The sequence below is a fragment of the Phymastichus coffea genome, unplaced genomic scaffold, assembly GCF_024137745.1.
Source record: "Phymastichus coffea isolate CEN01 unplaced genomic scaffold, Cenicafe_Pcof_1.1 PCOF00097, whole genome shotgun sequence".
Taxonomy (NCBI): Eukaryota; Metazoa; Arthropoda; class Insecta; order Hymenoptera; family Eulophidae; genus Phymastichus; species Phymastichus coffea.
In genome coordinates this window covers 51,372-70,325 of record NW_026706908.1, presented here as the reverse complement: position 1 = coordinate 70,325, position 18,954 = coordinate 51,372, and the positions used below count along the sequence as shown (strand labels likewise).

The 18,954-nt window shown below is 44.1% G+C and overlaps 1 protein-coding gene across 1 annotated transcript in view; it reads left to right on the top strand.

The window, feature by feature from the left end:
- LOC131669821 (leishmanolysin-like peptidase) overlaps positions 1-18,954 on the top strand; it is a 145,588-nt gene that overhangs the window by 80,993 nt on the left and 45,641 nt on the right. The window contains 1 exon segment of the mRNA XM_058944985.1: positions 1,452-1,552. Within this exon segment, the coding sequence (XP_058800968.1) occupies positions 1,452-1,552 (101 nt within the window).

The window sequence follows — 18,954 nt, the reverse complement described above, 5'->3', positions numbered from 1 at the left end:
AGACGAGCAGTATTTAAAATCAGAATGAACGCTCCTAACTTCAAGTGCCCAGTGTTTCTTGAATTAATAAAATCTCGACTTTGAATTTCCCATGGTTTACTGAATAGACTTCCCCTCGCAATTCCCTTAAGACCAAGATTTTCATTGTAAAGTAGCCTCCAACGGAATTCCTCTTGATTCGAGAGGGGATATATACTTATCGCGAGTGCTTATTGTTATGAAAAGAGGATCGGCTCAAAATGACCGTCCTCTTGCTACAAGAGGATGTGTGTGCTATTTTGTAAGTTAATGCATGCTCGATCAACATATTTTAATTCGGATGAAAAGGTAATCACGGCGAAAAAGATAAGGGTTGTATCGTGAGCGTCGCACTTTTGGGGCTCCAGCTCGAAGATCGCAAGTTGTTCTTGCGAGAAGGTGACGGGGTGTCGCATTACCGTTAAGAGGCTTTCCCTTCTCGCGCTAAAAGCAATGAGACGGCCGAGACGCGAGCCGAAGCGAGAATTAACGGTGAGGGGGGGGGGGGGGGCTCTCGAAACCTCGGGACGAGTTTTGTGATTTATGCAATCGATCGGATTCGTAATCGAGGAACGCGCGTTTCGAGTGTTTACGCGCCGAGTACTCTGAATCCCGATAGCTGTGCCGAGCTTTCTTGCCAGCGTACTTATCGAGAACGCGGCGCAAGTTGCGAGAAGCGCCCGTGATTGCCTTTTCAAGTGTCGACGCCCGGCATCTCTCTCTCTCTCTCTCTCTCCCCTCTCTCTCTCTCTCTCTCTCTCGCTCGCTCGCCTCGTACATTTGGCAATTCTAACGATCGCCGATTTACAGCGACGGCGGATTTCCCGTGTAAAATAGTCCGGCCCGTTAATTCTCGCGTGCAAATCCTAGCGCACTTTTGCCGATATTCAGGGGCTGACACAAAAATATACGATCGAGGGATCAGCGCGAAAGAAAAAAAAAATGAAACTTGCTCGCGCTCAAATGAAGTTCCGTCGTTTTTTTTCTCTTTACCTCCCTCCCGTTCGCCCGAATATATTCATAAAAATATCGATGTGAGCTACATAAAACATGAGGGTCGCGCGGCGCGGAGAAGTCTGAGATATTGACTTTCAATGCGGCAGGCGCGGGAGCCCGTGAGTCTTCCTCCTCGCGCAAATCGATCGCGTACAAATTGCCCGGGTCGGGGTTCGACAGAGGGAGGACAAGGGCAGGCCCCCGGGCCCCAACGTCGGTACGCCGACGAGAGGGCGGATGCGTCTTCCCGCGTCGAGTCGGGCTCAGGGATGTTTGCCCACGAACGCAACAGGTCCCGAACGAGATAAGACCCGTGCGCGGGATCGCGCGCCCCCCTCCCCCGTGTGCCGCCAGCCGCTTCTTTTGCGACCTGCGGACCTCGCGTCCGAACAGCCTCATTGCGCCGTTACATGAATACCGTCTGCTTTGCTTCGCAGGTGGTGCACGGGGTGCACATAGAGCCGGCGCACGAGCTGAAGAAACGGAGCATCAATCAGCAGCTGCGGATCCTCCTTCACTACGATCACAGCGTTTACAGGTTGGTTGAATCGAACTTGATAGAATCAGCAGCAGCGAGAGCGGCGCCGACTCGGCAGGCGCGCAAGCGTTGCCGAATGAATAACGAGCGCGCGCACGTAAACAGCCTGTGAAAATTGACCTTAAACCAAGTGCCGCGGGGATGAAGTTACGAAACTCGAGTCACGTATCAGTTAGGAAATGCCGCTCTCTCTCTCTCTCTCTCTCTCTCTCTCTCAGTTGTCGGAAGTTTAGCAGTTGCTAAATGCCTTTCCAGACCAACTTCCAAAGCTCCGCTTTCCTCCTCTCGCAAACTTTCAGACAGCAGCAGCAGCAGTAGCCCCTTTCTCTTACTTCACGGCGCTGCCGTCGGAACCAAATCGTATTAATTCAGTTTTAATCTCGTCCGTTTCAATGCAACCATCGTTCGATTGGCGCTATTTTTATTTTTTTTTTAATGTACCAATCATCGGGACGGCTTTACTTTTACCTTTTGAACTATCATTGGTTTCGCGCGAAATGCCCTCGAAACGTAACGGACGGTAAATTGGAAAATTCGCGTCTCGTCAAAGTTGAAATTATCAAGTTATGCGTATCGCGAAAACAAGAGAGACAGCTCGCGCGAGGCACTCCGCATCATACTACGGAAGGGTATCAGTTCGAAACAGTTTCGCCGCCAAACCGTACAGAACGATGGCGGCGCGTGCGGTAATCATCCCTAACTCAATTCAAGTCCGAATACGTTGAAGCTTCGCTAAAGCTATTTTGGCAAGGTTATATATTTTTCGAACCACGCTGACTACTTTCATGTTGACGTTTTTACATCAACGGTAGAAAAAATGATATTCGATCATATTCTTCTTCTAATATTGTTATAAAAATTCATCTTTGACTACTTTGATGTTGACGTGTTTATATCTACGGTAAGAAAAGTGATATTCGATGATATTCTCCTTCTAATATTGATATAAAAATTGATCTTTGCCGGCTTTCGGAAAACTTTATCGAGCCTGCTTTTTATATCCGAAAAAAACAATACTTGAATATTTAATAAATGCTTTCTACGTGAAGATGATACTAGAATATTTAGGAAAAGTTAATGCAAAATTTTAACATATGAAAATAATAATTAACAGCGTTTGCTTGGAGAATTTTCAGTAAATTTTTCATCATTAATAATTGATACTTGAACGTTTAGTAAATGTCTAAAATATATTCCACGCATAAAATAATACTCGGATATTTAATAAATATACTTTATGCACTTATTTAAACGCTAGAAAATACAAATCTAACATTATCAAGCAATTGAAAGAGCTCCGCTTGCGTATCGCATCGTCAGAAAGAATATTCTACATGCGTCGTAATATAGCACATCAGCGCGTGATGCCTTTCGGCCAAGAAACAGAGCAAACCGCCCCCGTAGCTCGTCAGCAAACAAATCCGCGGACGTCTTTGAAGAGGCTGCTCGCTCGCAAACACAATCTCGCACAGCCCCCCCCCCCTCCCAGCGCGGTAAAGCAAGCGCTGTCGCACAAAAAAGGATTTGCATTGTATGAGAAATTATACGACGCCGTGCGGCGGCAGCGCGACAACAGAGAATCTTTCATAAGACGTTCGTGCGCAAAAGCTTTACGCGTCATGAAAAAAGGCTTTACGACGCGTTTAGAAAACAAAAAAGGAAGAGATTAAAAATAACCGAAGTGATTTTTTCTGTTCATCAATGTCCTTCCGCCGTCGAGTGTAAGTTTGCCGGTTAAATTAGTTGTCTTTATTATTTTTAATCGTCACGTGGAATACATAATAATAAGAGGAATTCAACAATGTAGTGATTTACAATGGATGTGGATTTTATAGCACTGTAAAGAAGAAACAAAATAAACGAGAATAAGGCTATTATCTTGGCGAATAATTCATCATAAAAACAAATATAAAAAACGATCTTTTATTTACTTTTGTTCTCTGTTACTCGCACAGACAATAAAGAAGTCGTGAAATGAATTTCCACGCGTAGTTTTTTTTCTTCCTTTTCAGGTCAACGAGGAAGATATTTAATTTAAAAAATGCGCCGCCCATCTAATGGCATTTCGCAATTAGCTCCACCGAGGCAAAGAAATGACATAATCGCTCGTCGCGGGATTATTATACTACAACATGCACTTCCTCGTATTGCAAAGGCTCATCGAGCGAACGTAATTTATCGTCGCGTGCCTCGCTCTTTGGCTGTAGTTGACAAATCGCTCGCCGAGGCTTAATCTCTCTCTCCCTCTCTCTCTCTCGAGTTTTGTAATGATCTTGTGTCGTTTGACAAGCCGTGTGCGTGTTGAATTCCCGTTCTTTTTTTCTTATTTGGCAATATTAATTTATTTGCCGACTTGAGAACATTTGTAAAAAATAAAACACACCTGTTATGATGTGTGGTTTGACGGAATACTGGAGGGTCTTCGATGAAGAGAGGTTTTGAAATTTCTCGTTTCTTTTTGTACGTAGAGAACTGTACGTCAGTCGTAATCAGTTCATCCGTTCAATTCGCTACAAAGAAATTCTTATTTTAAATATGCCGCAAATTTTACGACTTTTGTATTTTTTTATTATTTCATGCTTAATTGCCGTTTGTAACAAAAGGTAAACTGAAACGACGAATTTATTCGACAAGAGACAATGTCCAAAATAACACATTCGAACCAAATACGGTTATTAAATTTCAGTAACTTGATTTTTAATGATTTCGAATTTTTTTTTTTTAGATTCAATAAAATTTCTACAATGACGTTTTATAAGATATCCAATATTCACCCACTATGATTTCAATAACTAATCGTAACCGCATTCAATAATGGAAGACCGAAAATCAGCCCTCAGGAAATAATAAAAGAGCATTCAACGACTTTTTTCGTATAGCTGACTAATCGAAAGCGTTAAATTACGAAAACATGTCAGGTACTCAATTATCCTCGGCAATAACCGATCGTGCCGGCAATAAAGTGTCCTTAGAGTGCAATTTAACTGTCTTCGAGAGATGAAGTTGTCCTGTCCAGAGTACAGGCACACTCAACACAGACACAAAGAAAATTACGAGAATGATGACGTTTTAAGGGAACCAAACTCCGTTAGGTGCTTACTTGTCTCATACGCTCACCACTCTACTTAATTTTCTTTTTTTTTTCAAACATATAGTTTTTCAAAAATGATCTTGTATTTTATTTTTGTTTGTAATCCGATAATGTTGTCATGCCGTTTATACATTTTTCATCAGAATACGAAGCATCGGAAAAAAATATCAAAGAACGTCACGACAGAAATAAAATTGTCATTTATCATCCATTGCTCTTGGAAGTTTATTTTTATGATCGATATCGAAAGAATATTCTTGAAAGCTTGAAGGAAAGAAAAAAAAACGAGAGAATATCTAACTCGACGTAAAATTTATATCCCATCAAGGGATGAAAATTTTCAAACGCGATAATACATCAGTTGTTACGATCATAAAAAATAGCAGCTCGATAAATCGAAAGACACGGGAAGGGAGAAGCTTTGGAAATATACAAGATTCGTTGTAAAAATGTCCAACAACGCGAGGCGCGCGTATAAAAAAAAGCTACATTAATCCGCGTGTACCAAACGCGCACAGCTGCTCTCTCTTTTTTTTTCGGTGCTCTTTAGAGTATAAAATCGCGATTATTATGCTTTGTGTTTTTGCCGTGCTGTCGGAACAATATGTGTATAATTTCGCTTGGAATTTTAACTGCGCCAACGTCGACAGTTGAATAATAAAACGTTTAAAAATATCGATATTCCTGCGTTTGTTATGCCTGTTTGTTTTATCTTTTGTTTCTATAAATTCTGCACAGTCGGCTGCGAGGCATCGCGGATTATTCGTATACTTCTTTCGAACGGCGAAAGACTGGGAAAAAAGAGGGACAAGGTTCGTTAATTTGGAGAAAAGCGCCAACGTCAAGAATTTTCATTAAAATTTAATGAAGAAAAGTTAATCTCTCGTATATAATAGAAGGCTAACACAATATTCGAAAAAATGCCAGTCAACGTGAAGAAGCAGCGAATTTTTCGGGAGTTTATGAAGCCGCACGGTAATTAATTCTCTCTTCCTGTCTGTTTCTTTGGTTTTGCAAGAGAAAGCGACGTAATACTAGTTTTGTTTAATTTTAAATAAAAATTTGCATTGAATAATGGAAATGACACAGTGGAATAATAAATAGTTTACTGCGTTTCGTGGAAAAGAATGTCGCTTAAATGACGTTGAAGAGGATGTAACTAAAAAATATATGTATGCGTGTACATATACATATACGTTTACTTGAACATTTTTTGACATCCCTGCATTTTTTAGTTGAAAATTATCAAAAATATGTAAATATATATTTATTTATTTTGATAAATTTTAGCCCTTCTGCATTCTGTAAAAGGGTTACATCTACAGCGATAGGTACGACTAATTTTAGGTTATGTTAAGTACAATTGTTTGATAAAATTGATAAAGGTCGTGAGCGCAATTTGAAAATGAAGTGATAAAATAACATAACATACGTGCAAAAGAAATTGAAAAACGTGAAAATTTTAACACAGCGTTCATATTCCAAATTCAGTGTCGGAAAAAATATAAATACACTAAAAGAAACATCTGCTACTGGCAAAATGAAAATGAAATTCCCCGCATCATTAATCGAAAATTCTAAGTTATCCCTCTCGTAGAGAATTATTTCCAATGTTATCTCTGGAACTTTTCAAATCCAAGCACCCCTGGGATAACAACATTCCATCCATTTCATGTCGAAAGCATTCTGCCTCTAACGGAAAACTACAATTAGTGGCCTTTCCCCCTCTTCTCCAAATAAAAGAAGAAAACTCCAATAACAATCTACAGCAGTGGGCGTCAGATAAATAGATCAATAACGAGGGGAGAAGGAAAAACCGAGGGGAAACTAAAAGACAATGGAGGGGAAATAGCAGAGGTCGCTTTTCTAGTCCCGGTGAAAAATAAAAGGCTTGCTGCTCGCTGAGGCCAATTTTGCCCAACGATTTATTGGATTTCCCATACCTTTGCTTTTCTTTCCTCGTTGCCGCTACTCCTCCTTTTTCTTTTGCTCCTAGAGAGGCCGACGTGGACGACATGCGAATTCTGCAGCGTTAAATAATAGGGGGAGGGGAAGGGTGCTGGGGAAAAAAAGGAAAATCGCGGGATCGAACGTCGAAGAGGAGACTAATGAATTTCCGACGTGTGCGGCAAGGCTGATTATGCTTGGGGTGGGTATATAGAGTCTTCTTGGTCGATTGTATTTTTACTTATTTATTTATTTTGTTGTATTGTATTGACGAAACTCCGCGATACTTATCGTCCAGCTTTATAATTGAATTCAATTGTAAAGTCCTCCCACTTAGTCGTCGCTGAGCAAGCTCGAATAAACAGCGATCGGCATTTTTTTTTCGAGACACAATGCTGAGAGTAGCTCGATAGGGTTTCGATTGCCTCTCGCGAAGTGGTTTTTCCGGACAGCTGCCCGGCGATTGCGATTCGCGGCAGCGAGAGAAATGCACGCGAGGGATTAATTATCGATAACAAGTTGAATGGGACGACGAGTCCCAGCGGCGCCATTTCTACTTGATGCGATTGGTATTCCAACTCGTTGACGTCTTCGCATTAACGGCTGCGAGGACACTATCGATTGAATTTTCCTCGAAAGGTCATGTAACGAATCCCATGATTCAGACACGCGAACATCATGCAATCCGAGCACATTTTTGTCGATTTTTGTATTTTCTGCATTCATCTTCTGTCGGTCGTCCTCATTACTTTGTAATGAAATACAAATTTTGCGGAATTACGATCGGTAATGCGATGCTCCAAATAAACATTACATTTAATGGATTTTCAAAGCCGATACATTTTCGTTTTATATCCCCGCTAATGGAAGCGTTAATGGGTGGCAAAGAGCTGAGAGTAAGTAGTTGATGCTATTTTTAATTTCAATTCCAAAAGCGTTGCATTTCAATCAAACAATAATGGAGCGCCCGTTCCGTACGTTAATGCATTTACGCTGTATGTACATGTTTAATAAGCGCTAGCTTTATTTTGTTCTAAACCTTTCGTGTCTTTATATGTTAACAAACCTGAAAGGATTCGGGTGAGTGTATTTTCGCTTCTTCGAGAGCTAATAGACCGAGACTATACGTTTCAATAGTGCGCAGAATCCGTTAAATTATGATGAAAAATTCTCGCTTTTTACGAGTGTTTCGAACACACCAGGGTGTAACTCAACAAATTCACTACGGCGAAGCCGAGTTGTTCGTGTATCGCTGCTTTCAATATTGCTATTTTAAAATACACGCCCTATTGCAATAACTTGACGCGCGACATCAATGAGCATTTCGAGCTGAAATTGCGCTCCCGAAACGAGCTGAAAAATAGGCATAATTTATTATTAACATCAGATAAGCAATTAGATTTAGAAATATTACGAAATTGACCTGAAAGTCTAATTTTTCCGAAATTTAAGATTATACGGTGACTTTAATATTGCAATAACATTTGGTATTAGGTATACAATGATTTCGCTCTAATAACTGACAAATAGGAACAATTAATCATTGACATCAGAACAGTCGTTTAAATTAGAAATATTAAAGTCGATTTATGGTCGCATTTTTTTCGAGAGCTAAAGCGATAAGTCAGTTATAATATTGATGTCACGTTCGCTATCGGAGTACAATGATTTCGCTGTTTCGCGAATCGAATAAATTAAACAAAAAAGCCACGTATGCATATCGCGCAGGCATCGAATAATACAACGAGTAATACCACATATTTGGTTTCGGGACTTTTGACTGTCAGGGGCGCATACATTATTTGCAATCGTGTAACATGCAATTTTGCGAAGGTAGAGCTCACTCTGTCATTTGAATGCACGAGAGGCAGCAGAGTGTTGTACGCAACAATTTTGATTATTAGTCGCGTGGCGTATGCGCGCATCTCGATTCAATTTTCGGTTACGCAGACTTTTCCGCGAGATTGAGATAGAATTGGGAATGAATGTCGGCGCGTAACAACGAATACGACTATGTCGCGATGGACGAAAATTCATTGGAATGTGAATTATTAATTTTATCCGAGTGAATCAAACACCGTGTATACGTGTGTACGTATGCGATTTTTTCTTTATTTCTGAATTTCCATTAATTGCATGCGAGCGAACTCTGTCTCTGATAATTTAGCATGTTCTCGTGGAAATAACAGCATTTTTCGCTTTGCAGAGACAATGCGGACGCAATGTAATTTATTGGCCGCGAGCAATTAATTTACGATTACAACGTTCGCCTCAAATTTATTGAGGCGCATATAGACTCACAACGAGAGAGTCTGGTCCTTGGTTCTTTTATTGCAGTTCGTAGTCAAATTGAAAATAAGATTGTGATCGATGCGAAGGAGACGTCGGAGAATAAAAAATAGGTTTATTTAATCATCGGGAGAGAATCTTTCTCTAAGCGAAAATAGGGAACTGAGAAATGTGATTCTGATGCAACGAAGCGGACGCTAAGAGATAAATTACCCAAATAAATTAAGCTGATAGATAGACTAGGGTTATTGAATTTTTTTATAAATGTCTTGAATTATTCATTGACTGTCGTATCGACGAATTTTTTTTTCCCGTTGCAGGTATACGCACTTTGACTTTCTGCGTGGGTAACGTTAAAATTTATTCATCGAACCACTCAAACAAGCGCAAAGCACGACACTTGTTTGATGAAAATACATCCTCTGCGAATGACTCATCGCATTAGCAGAAGCATGCGGGGAGCTCCAATGCTAACTAATGATTTCCGAATAACAAGTGGCGCGGAAATCAGGCAGAATCCTCAAACAAAAACTCTGCCCCGCGTGTATATGACCAAGTGAGCCCACTGATCCCCCGCGCAGCCCGCCCCACGATCGCAAAGCGAGGGCTGTTTAACTGTTTCCAGCAGTAGGGTTATGTTTGCCTAGAGCCTAGAGTTATGTGTGCGCTAGCCCGTGCGCGGTGCGACGCTTTGTTTGCTCGTCAAGCTACCGCCGAGCCGTATATACCTCCGGTCCGGTTGTGCGATGACGATATACATATAGATATACACGCACGCGTGTGTATATCTCTTAGCGACTAAAACAAAAAGAAAAAAGCGAAGCGCACTCTCAAGTGATTACGCGAACGTTTCGCGAGGAGTTTAACCCCTTTTTTCGCAGCGCGCTGTCTGCTAACTTTCCAGACTTATATTTCTCGTAAGTAAACAGGCAGGAACGTACTTGAGTGAATTTCTTCTTTTTTTTTCTTTTTCATGTTTTATGTGGGTGAGAGAGGTCGAGTCAAGTTTGAGTTTGGTTTTTCAGTGAGTTTGGAACAGTAGACTTTTCCTGCGTGACGGGGATTCTTCGCGAGAAAACCGCGAGCCGCGATTAAAAAGATCGCCAGGCAATTAAAAGGATTTCACAAAGTAATTATACCTGCGTAAGCTAAATACGCATACGTACAGGTATACTCATTGCGTTAAATGTGCCTCTGATTGCCCGACGCCCTGTCGTCGCTTCGCTTCCTTACGGCGGCTACCTATTCGTAGAATAATACTTGTATTTTCATGAGCTTCCATGATTATGTTTCTTTTTCAACGCTCGCGCGCTATCATATCTCATTTTTCACAAATGACTTTCCACTTAGCGACAAACATAAAAATCTAAGCGCGATCGTGCGACGTTTCAATTCGCACTTTTTTCGCTCGCTAACCGGGTCAATCGAGCTGACGAGCCGTGAATTTGAGAAGAGCGTTTATGCATTTTTACGAAAATAAATAATACTCCGAATAGCCCTAGCCAGCATTTGAGAATTCCCGTGCCGAGGTGTCGAGGAGATAAGTTCTTGGAGGTCGGCCTGGATAATAGCCTCGTTACCGCTAATGAAACCGCGGATCGGAGAGAATACGTGTACTGCTCGAGGGCTTCTCCCTCTTGATGAGGACCACGGATCAGCCTTTATTAGGAACCATGTACTGAAGAGCTTGCTCTATCTTCTCTTGTTCGTACTGTAGTTCACCGATATTCAACGTTTCTTTCTCTTTTCTCGTTTAATATGTCATGTATCATCCTATCGAAATTTCATTTGATTCGTCGTAATTTTTCATCTGACCGAATATCATAATTTCCTTGGCTTCAAAAACAAGGCAAATAATACATTACTATCGATCGCGAGTGTTGTCCGAGAAAAACTACACTATATCGTACGTAATGTCGGGTGCTCCCGGCAGGCTTACTCGCCTGTCGGTCCGCGACCGCCACCCTAAGTTTCATTTGCAGATCAAACAAGCCTCGATTTCCACGTTGCCTTGTAACATTGTAATATTCGGCTACGCCTACGAGGTGTGCTTGCTATCGAAGTCAACGACATCGCCGGTCTGACTATAAACTGGCTTGTACTACGTGAAAGTGAGCAGCAAAGATGTAACCTCTTATGCGCAGTGGAGAAAGAAAAATACAGGATACCTACGTCAATTATTCGTAAACTTTTCCACGAGGTCTGCTCGTCAAGTCCAGACACTTGTGCACTCTCTCTCTCTCTCTCTCTCTCTCTCTCTCTTTACGCGCGCGATTACGAAAAGACGGAAGTTCGTCTCGAGAATTCGGTAACGCAACTGGTGAAAACTCGACTTGCACGTAGTTGAAAAAATGATACCCCTTCCCCTCCCGTCATATCGAGTTTTGCGTTGATGTATCAGTATTATACGAAGATTGATAGTACACGTTTACGCCTCGAACCGATCGATCAAATATTCTTTGCCTGACACTGATTAATAGGTGCTTTGTTTATCCACACTTTAAGTGAAACCAACTCTATCTCGCGAACGTGAAAAAAGAGAGAGAGAGAGAGAGAGAGAGAGCAAAAGCGAGTAATCCAGCAAATTAAAAACCGAGGCAAATCCAAGCCACAGAAGTCGGATGGATGCCGCACGCGTGGCTATGGAAGTTTGAGTTCGGAGTCTCGCGGTTGCGGTACTCTCTGGCAGCGGAAGCCAGCCGCGGCCGCAGTAAACCTCGCAAGCTCGAGCGCGGCAGTGCATTAGAGAGTTCGTCAGCCACCCATTTGGCGGTCGCCTCGTTTCTGCGCGTCGTTCTTGCTCCGCATTAACGCTAACTTTTCATCGAACAGCCGCTTTCGGATTGATGCAGTTATAGCCTTTGCCGCCAGAGATGCGTGTCGGAGCCGCGCGTCCGAAAGCCCTCGGCGAACATGTACGGCGATACCGGCACTCTCCGGATTGGAAGAGGAGGAGAAGAAAAAAAAATTGAATGCCCGCTTTTGCACAGGCGGGATTACAAATGGCCAGTCCAGAAAAGAAGGCCGTAACGCCGGGTCACGTGACATTTTCCCATGATCTTTTGTGTATTTAAAGCAAAATTTCGCTGTGCTCGATGGAATTCGTATAGCTTAGGCGAGGAATAATGAACTCGATGAGATGTTTTATAGAATATATTATAGGAAATAGCACGCCCAAAATATCGCTTACAGTTTAATTAAAGTTAATACGGGTTTCGCTTAAAAATCCAATAATTGATCGGATAGATGGTTGAAAAGAACGTGTTTATTGTATTGGCGCTTGGGCGCAAAAACGGACGTTCATTTTTCCAGCCGACAATAACATTAGCGCCTCGGAAAAACAACAGACGCATTAGCGGAATAGCAACGCGGGTTACACCTTGTAATTATCGCGTGATATTTCAGTAGTAATTTCTCGAGAGGAGGTGGTGGTCGGTTCGTGCGTGGAAAACATCGCGAGGGCACTGTACGCGCATAAACGTCACGTAAATTGGCCGGAAGTGCACACACCTGGCGACCCCAAGCCATTTGTCACCTCGCGGGCTGACTCTCTCCGTGCTTCTGGCTTCGGAGCAGCACCGAGAGAGATGAACATCGTCGTTGTGCACATACCGCGACACACAACCTCGTAATTTACGGTCGAGTCGATCCAACTTGCATAATTAGTGGTTACTATAATGGCTTCCGAGTTTGTACTCGCTAAGAACGATCTTTTCAGTGTAAATTTCTTTTTCAAACGGTCGCTTTAACGACTTACTGAACTTTATCGACGGAACAATCTAAATACAAAATTAAACGTTCGTTCTCATAAATAACAAACTTCGCGAACTCCGAACGGGAGGAGGGGGCAAAGTTTCATCTACGAAGCAGCTACGTGGCTTTGACGCGTCCTCTCCTCGTCGGGCTTCTCCAAGTCAAGCCACAAGTCTATTCCCCAAGGCATCAAGTTCATCACTCCTTGCCCCGCCGCCCATTCGCAGCCCTTTCCAAACTGATAAGACCTTAATTCGCTCAGATTTCACAATAAATAAATTATGGCCCGGATTACTTGGTGCGCGCGCGGCTCTCGGCGAGACCTCAATTAAGCCGCTAATGAAGACGAACGAGGACCTCGTATACACTTCTCGCGGCGATCGATATATTAACTGCTCGTCAAATATTGCGCGGACGGATTTTTATTTGATTTTATTTTTTATGAAACACGAACGAATTATCAGCGGATAACTATATTTTTTTTTATCAGTAGCTCTTCTGCGAAGGCGCAAATGATAAAAAATACGCGAACATGGAATAGCAGCCAGATTAAGATAAACCGTAAACGTCAATGGTTATCGCTAACTAAAACCGTCGGCCAGTTGAGAGCGTACGTGTAAAAAAGCACTTCGCGAGAACGTTTGCAGAGAGAGAGAGAGAGAGAGAGAGAGAGAGAGAGAGAGAGAGAGAAGGAAAAATATACGCGGGACGTGGACACAAACGCGTTGCTTGTATTCCGTTAAAAGCTTTCGCTCGTTTAGTAGCGAAGGACGTTGCCGAATGGGAGGGGGGTTCGTCGAGCTTTCACTGCTAATGGTTCATTTTGAAATTCGCCAGTGAAAAGAGAGGAAAAGAACCCTTTGCCGATCGTCGAAAAACAACATTCAAATGGCTCGCGCACGCTTTGCCGCGAGCATGTGACATGCCGGACATGTCGTCGCTTTCAGTTTTCCTTTCCTTCTCTTTTTTCGGTTAATATATATTCCGGAATTTTTCGCTGCCGTGCGCTCGGTCAATTTTGCGACGTCGAAAAATGTGTACGCCGACGTTATTTTTTTCCGGTAAATAATCAACAATGAAACGTTCTTTGCTGACATTTTCGATTGAAAAAAAAGTAAAAAAAAAGAGGTGTGCCATTTACTTTAATTCTTCGAGCGAATGAACACGCGCACTTTGCCTTTTTTGGCGTAGTAAGTAAACGTGACACATTCCAAATTAATTATGCTTTTCTTTTTCGATCGATTTCGTCTACTTAATAATAATTCAAGTCATTGTAACGTCGTCAAGCGCCAGTATGCGGAATGTTAACAATTATGTTTAGAAGGGAGTTCAACGAAGAGTGCAAGATTTGAAGACAAGCGCTGTAAAAAGTAACGGGCGAGTTGTAGAAAAGCCGGTAACACTGGAATAAAATCAATCGGCAGATGAATCTAACGGCAATCTGGCCAAAAAGAGAACATCGCTATTATCATGAAAATCCATTAGTGTTGGCAAAGGTATTTTCATTAAGTTCTACGAGCGAGCGCATAATGGTGATTGTGTCTGATCAGCCGAGATTAATTAATTGCATAGAGTCGATTGAATATCGTAGAGCGAGCCTCGTTATCGAGGATTACATACAGCGACGTTTCTGCAGTCTTAACGATCTTCCGGCAGCGTCTTCTTTCCGAGAGTTCATTAAGCTCTCAAACTTGGCAGTCGTGAACTACGGCGTGCTTTGAAAAAAATTAAAAGTATCGCGCGTAACGCTTGCGTTAAACTAAAATTATATCGCTTCAAATAAGACGAAATTTGAAAGTCTAATGAAATGGCTGCACTCGAACCCGCAGATAAACTCATTTTCGGCTGAAATTTAATTTCTGCCTTTTAATTAAAACCGCAGGATGGGGGAGTAACCCGAACGGTGCGCGCTATCCTTTTATGCTGATCTCATTTTCGATATTCCGACCCCGGGCAAAAATTAAAACTTGATACCGGCCTATAAAAGGCATCGCGTTGCCGGCACACGCCCGGTTCGCTATCAAGTGGACATACCTGCGGGGTCTGGATTCCCGTGCGACAATCCGAGTGCGATTTATCAATCATGCCGCCGGTACTCTCGATCGCGACGGTGGTAAAGATCCGAGCCGCGTGGCCAAGCGCCTGTCTCGCGCCGAAAGTGCCCAGCAGCTGCGGCGATAAGCAGAGGCGAATTGCGAGGATGAGATATCGAGTTCATTTGCGCGTACGCAAAGATAACTCCAAATGCATAATCAACGCCGGAGACGCCTCGCGCGATTCCCGAAGGCGCCCTAAAACTGACGTGCGCAACGAGCGTCGCGGATATCGATTGGATCTTTCTCGACGGCTGAATATTTCGAGGCAGACGCGCCTCGGCTTATAAATCATGCAACAGCTTTGTGAATACTTACAGACGCGTTCTCTAATGGATAAAGAGGAAGATAATTTCGTTGGGCAGCTGACTTGGCGCCCGATGAGCTGGATGTTCCCAAGCGAGAGAGAGAGAGAGAGAGAGACGTCGCTTAGACATGCATAGAATTTTTTAGTAGCCGCTAATAGTGAAACGGGTATGTCGCAAGGACGCGCGTGGACGCTCGCTTCTTTCTACGTTGTTTGATATTTTTTGTTATCTTATTTTTTTGAAATTCCGTCGTCCCGTTGCACGATCGTCGAAGCTTGCATCATTTAGATTTTCATTTCGTTCGCCGAGCGTGCGGCGACGAAGCCGCGAGAGCCTTCCTTTCGACGCTCGCCAACTCGTGGCTGGCAGAGCTCGCGATCGCTCGAGTCCAACTTGTCCCGCGAGAAACGTGTCCGCCGACTCGCAGGCTTCTCCTCTCGAAGCGGATTCGTCCGACGGGCGCGCGCAATATTCGCCAGGCAGCGAGTTCTATACGGTGTCTTCCCGGGAACGCGAAAAAAAAGGGGCCGGGAGAGCGCGCCAGTTGGAAATTCGGAAGCTGCGTCTCTGCACGCCTCGTCGAATGTGGCGTGCAACAGGTGGTAAAATGGGGGAGGAGAGGGTCGTCGACCGGACCCTGTCTCTTACTCGGTTCGATTTCTTTTTCAAAAGGGACTCCTATATGGCGGCAATTTCAAATGTGCGCGTCGCGAGGCAGACAAAATTTTATGAAAAAAAAAAAAAAAAAAACAGGTCGATTAAAAAAAAACTATTTCTGCGTTAAGGGGGGAGTCCTACTTTGTCAAGAATAAAATTTGAATATCAAAGATACTCTTATTTTGAAGGATTTAATCTTCGCGGATAATTCACGCGATTTGCCAGTGGCAAGCTATCTCTATCCAGGAGTACGAATGTCGTCTTTTTTACTTATTAAAGGAAATGGCTTTCATTGAATATTTAATGAAAACGAAATCTCGCTGGCATCGACGCCCGTCACATTTGCATTAGGATCTCTCGAAATAGCGAGCCGCGCTTTATGAATTTCAATTGCAAAACGAACGGCGACGGGTAATATCGAACAATAATTAATTCGCACATCGACCATCGGTTACGTTTATAACTTAGTTCAGCTGGGCGTGAGAATTTCGTTCTCTCTCTCGCGAAGAGAAAAAATATCCCAAAGCCGCAAACTAAGTCATCATCGTCGCTGTCAAAACTCGCCCGTTAGCGTAACTCTATACCGACGAATATAATTTCCCGCGCGCACGCTCCGGCCGGCCATTGTTTATGTTAACAGGCAGCAACGGCGGCGGCGACGGCGGCAGGCAGCGCGATAACAGTTTCCATGCCGACGCGGATGTGCTCGCGCAACGATAATGACGCGATTCGCAGCTCGTTGCCGTGCCTCATTAGCTCGCCGGGCAATGGATTTTGGCCGCGAGGACCGACGGCGCGCCGCGCGACTCGCGGTAGAAGGCGAATAAATCAATTGGCGTGGGCGGCGCTCGGCGTTCGTATGGATTTGGGGATCCGTTTGCGGGTTGCAGGGAGCGCGCGTCGATGAATCAGCGCCGCGTACGGCGACGCGCCGCCTGATTTACAATCGCGACCGCGGCCGCGCGGAAGAAGGAGGAGCGCGCGGCCCCTCCGGAGTTTATGGGCCGTCGCGAAGCCGCTTGGATTTATCTGCACTCGATTGACATCTTCTGCTTCTCCTTTCTTTCTTTCAATCGCACCTGCCTCTCTCTCTATCTATCTCACTCCGAGCGGCGGCGCAACAATCGATTCGAACCACGCTGCTCCATTTCGCGACAAAAACTTCATTGTCGATGAGGACGGGGGGAAGGGGGGAGTTCGATAAAACGCCGACGCTATTGTGTGCGCAAGTATACTATCCCGCGCGCACGGCTTTGACTTTGACGCGCAACAATGAGCGCCTGTGCCTACCTCTACCCACACGCGCATACACATCCCTTATGCTATTGTTTGACGTCGCGTGCATACGTAGAGTGTAACTGCTCTCTGGCTTGATTAATTAACGCCGGCGTCGCGGCGACGAGAGGTCGTAGCGCCGATTATTATGTCTCCAACTCGCGCGCGTGATTTGTTGCGAGAGCTCTGCTCGGACGCAAATCGAACGTACGAATCGGCCTCAATTCGACGCGTTCAGAATGAAAATTAATGACAGAACAAAAGGGAGAGCTTGACGCGTCGCCGCAGTCTGAATAATTCCGTGATTTTCCCTATTCACCGTGGCGTTTTCTATTTTGAGAGCCCGGGAGAACTTTGACTTTTTCTCTCTGTCTGGAAACTCAGCGCCGGAACGTCATCTCCAAATTGGCTTTTCGAAAGTTTTCGGCGCAAGCCAAGCTTGGAAATGGGATTAGGCAGGAACGGAGCGCCCAAAAACTGCTAACGAGATTATAGTAGTTGCGCGGATGAATTTCATTGTCGAGACTTCTGCGCGATCGAGTGTTAGCGCGCCCTAAGCGAGGCTCAACGTGTAAATGAGCCGTTATCGGGGCCCGGAGAACAACGGCGAGGAAAAAGCGAAAAAGCGCTCGAACGCCGTCGTCGCTGGTAATTCATCGAGTGATTATTACGCGCACGCGTACGGACTCATTGGATTTTGCGTTCTCTCGAAAGTCTCAGCCTCAGCCTGTCGCGTAGGAATAGTTTTTGCCGGCCGCGAATTCGCCGACACGGACGGCGCCTTAAATCACGAAAAGCTTTCCGCCCGGTCTCTCGTATTCTCACCTGGCTTCTTTAATTCCGGAAAGTGCATCATTTGCATCCAGGCCAAAAGGCCAGGCGAGGAGATAGAAAGAGAGAGACTTCCGGATCGGATTCGCAAGTTGCCGGGACGGTCAGCATCTTTTTTTACCTTCTTTCTCTCCTCTTTGTATATTTTACGCCAGACTGGTCGCCCGGAACGTTTACCTCGCTGGATGCCGGGTTAGAAGGTTATTTACGTGTGCCACTCCGAAAAAGAGGGTTTGCCCAACGTGACGTGGAATTTTGAGGTTAGGTAAACTGCAGTCGCTAGGAAATTGTCGGGCAATCCTTTTTTCTTTTTTTTTCGATTGACATTTCGATTTGGTCGCAGAAATGGCTGAATGTCGAGTAGCTTTTGCCGTGGAAATCGTTAGACGCTGGCAAATAGAATTTCCTTCTTTTTTCCTTCTTGCTCTCGTTTTACGGCATTGGATTTACCTGCAACGTTTGTTTGCAGATGCCGTTGGTTTTCGTATATTCAGTGTTTCCATTTTATTATTGGTTTATTTTTTTTTTGCAAGTAACGTAAAATTATTGAAAGAAAAATTCTAAAATATAAAATGTTTTATGAGGAAAGAAAAAGCCGGGTTCGCGCAATTTCAAAGATGAGTTTCTTATTTTTGACGAAAGCTGCAGTGTCAGCTCTATTCGCACCGGTGGAAAAAAAAATCGTTCGCGCAAAACCAAATATTCAATACGAAAAGGCAGCGAGAGATTCCACGAATTTTCATTAAAACTCGTGACACCTGATCTCGCGCAAAAAATCAGCCGTGAAAAGAGGAGTAGGAGTCAAAGTCCTTTAGGGGCGAGCGATTGCGCGACCCTTTGAGCGGCACAGCGCGCTTACGTCCTCGCCCGCTGCAGTAGCTCTTCGGCGCGTTTGCATTGTCGGCGCTGGCGCGCAGTGGGGCGAGGGGGGGGGGGGCAGCAGCCCTTTTATTGCCGCAGTTTAGGGGCGAACAATAAACCTCTCACTCTCCGGCTCTTATTGTCACATTCATATCACGGCGGATGCCTCGTTTGACGGTAATGGACCGGAACGGCAGCCCACACCTCCCGGGGCTGCTCTCGCTTAATGTCGTGCTCTACTTTTCTCCCTCGTCCTCTCTGTCGCACGCGCGCATTCTTTCCCAGGTACACACAATG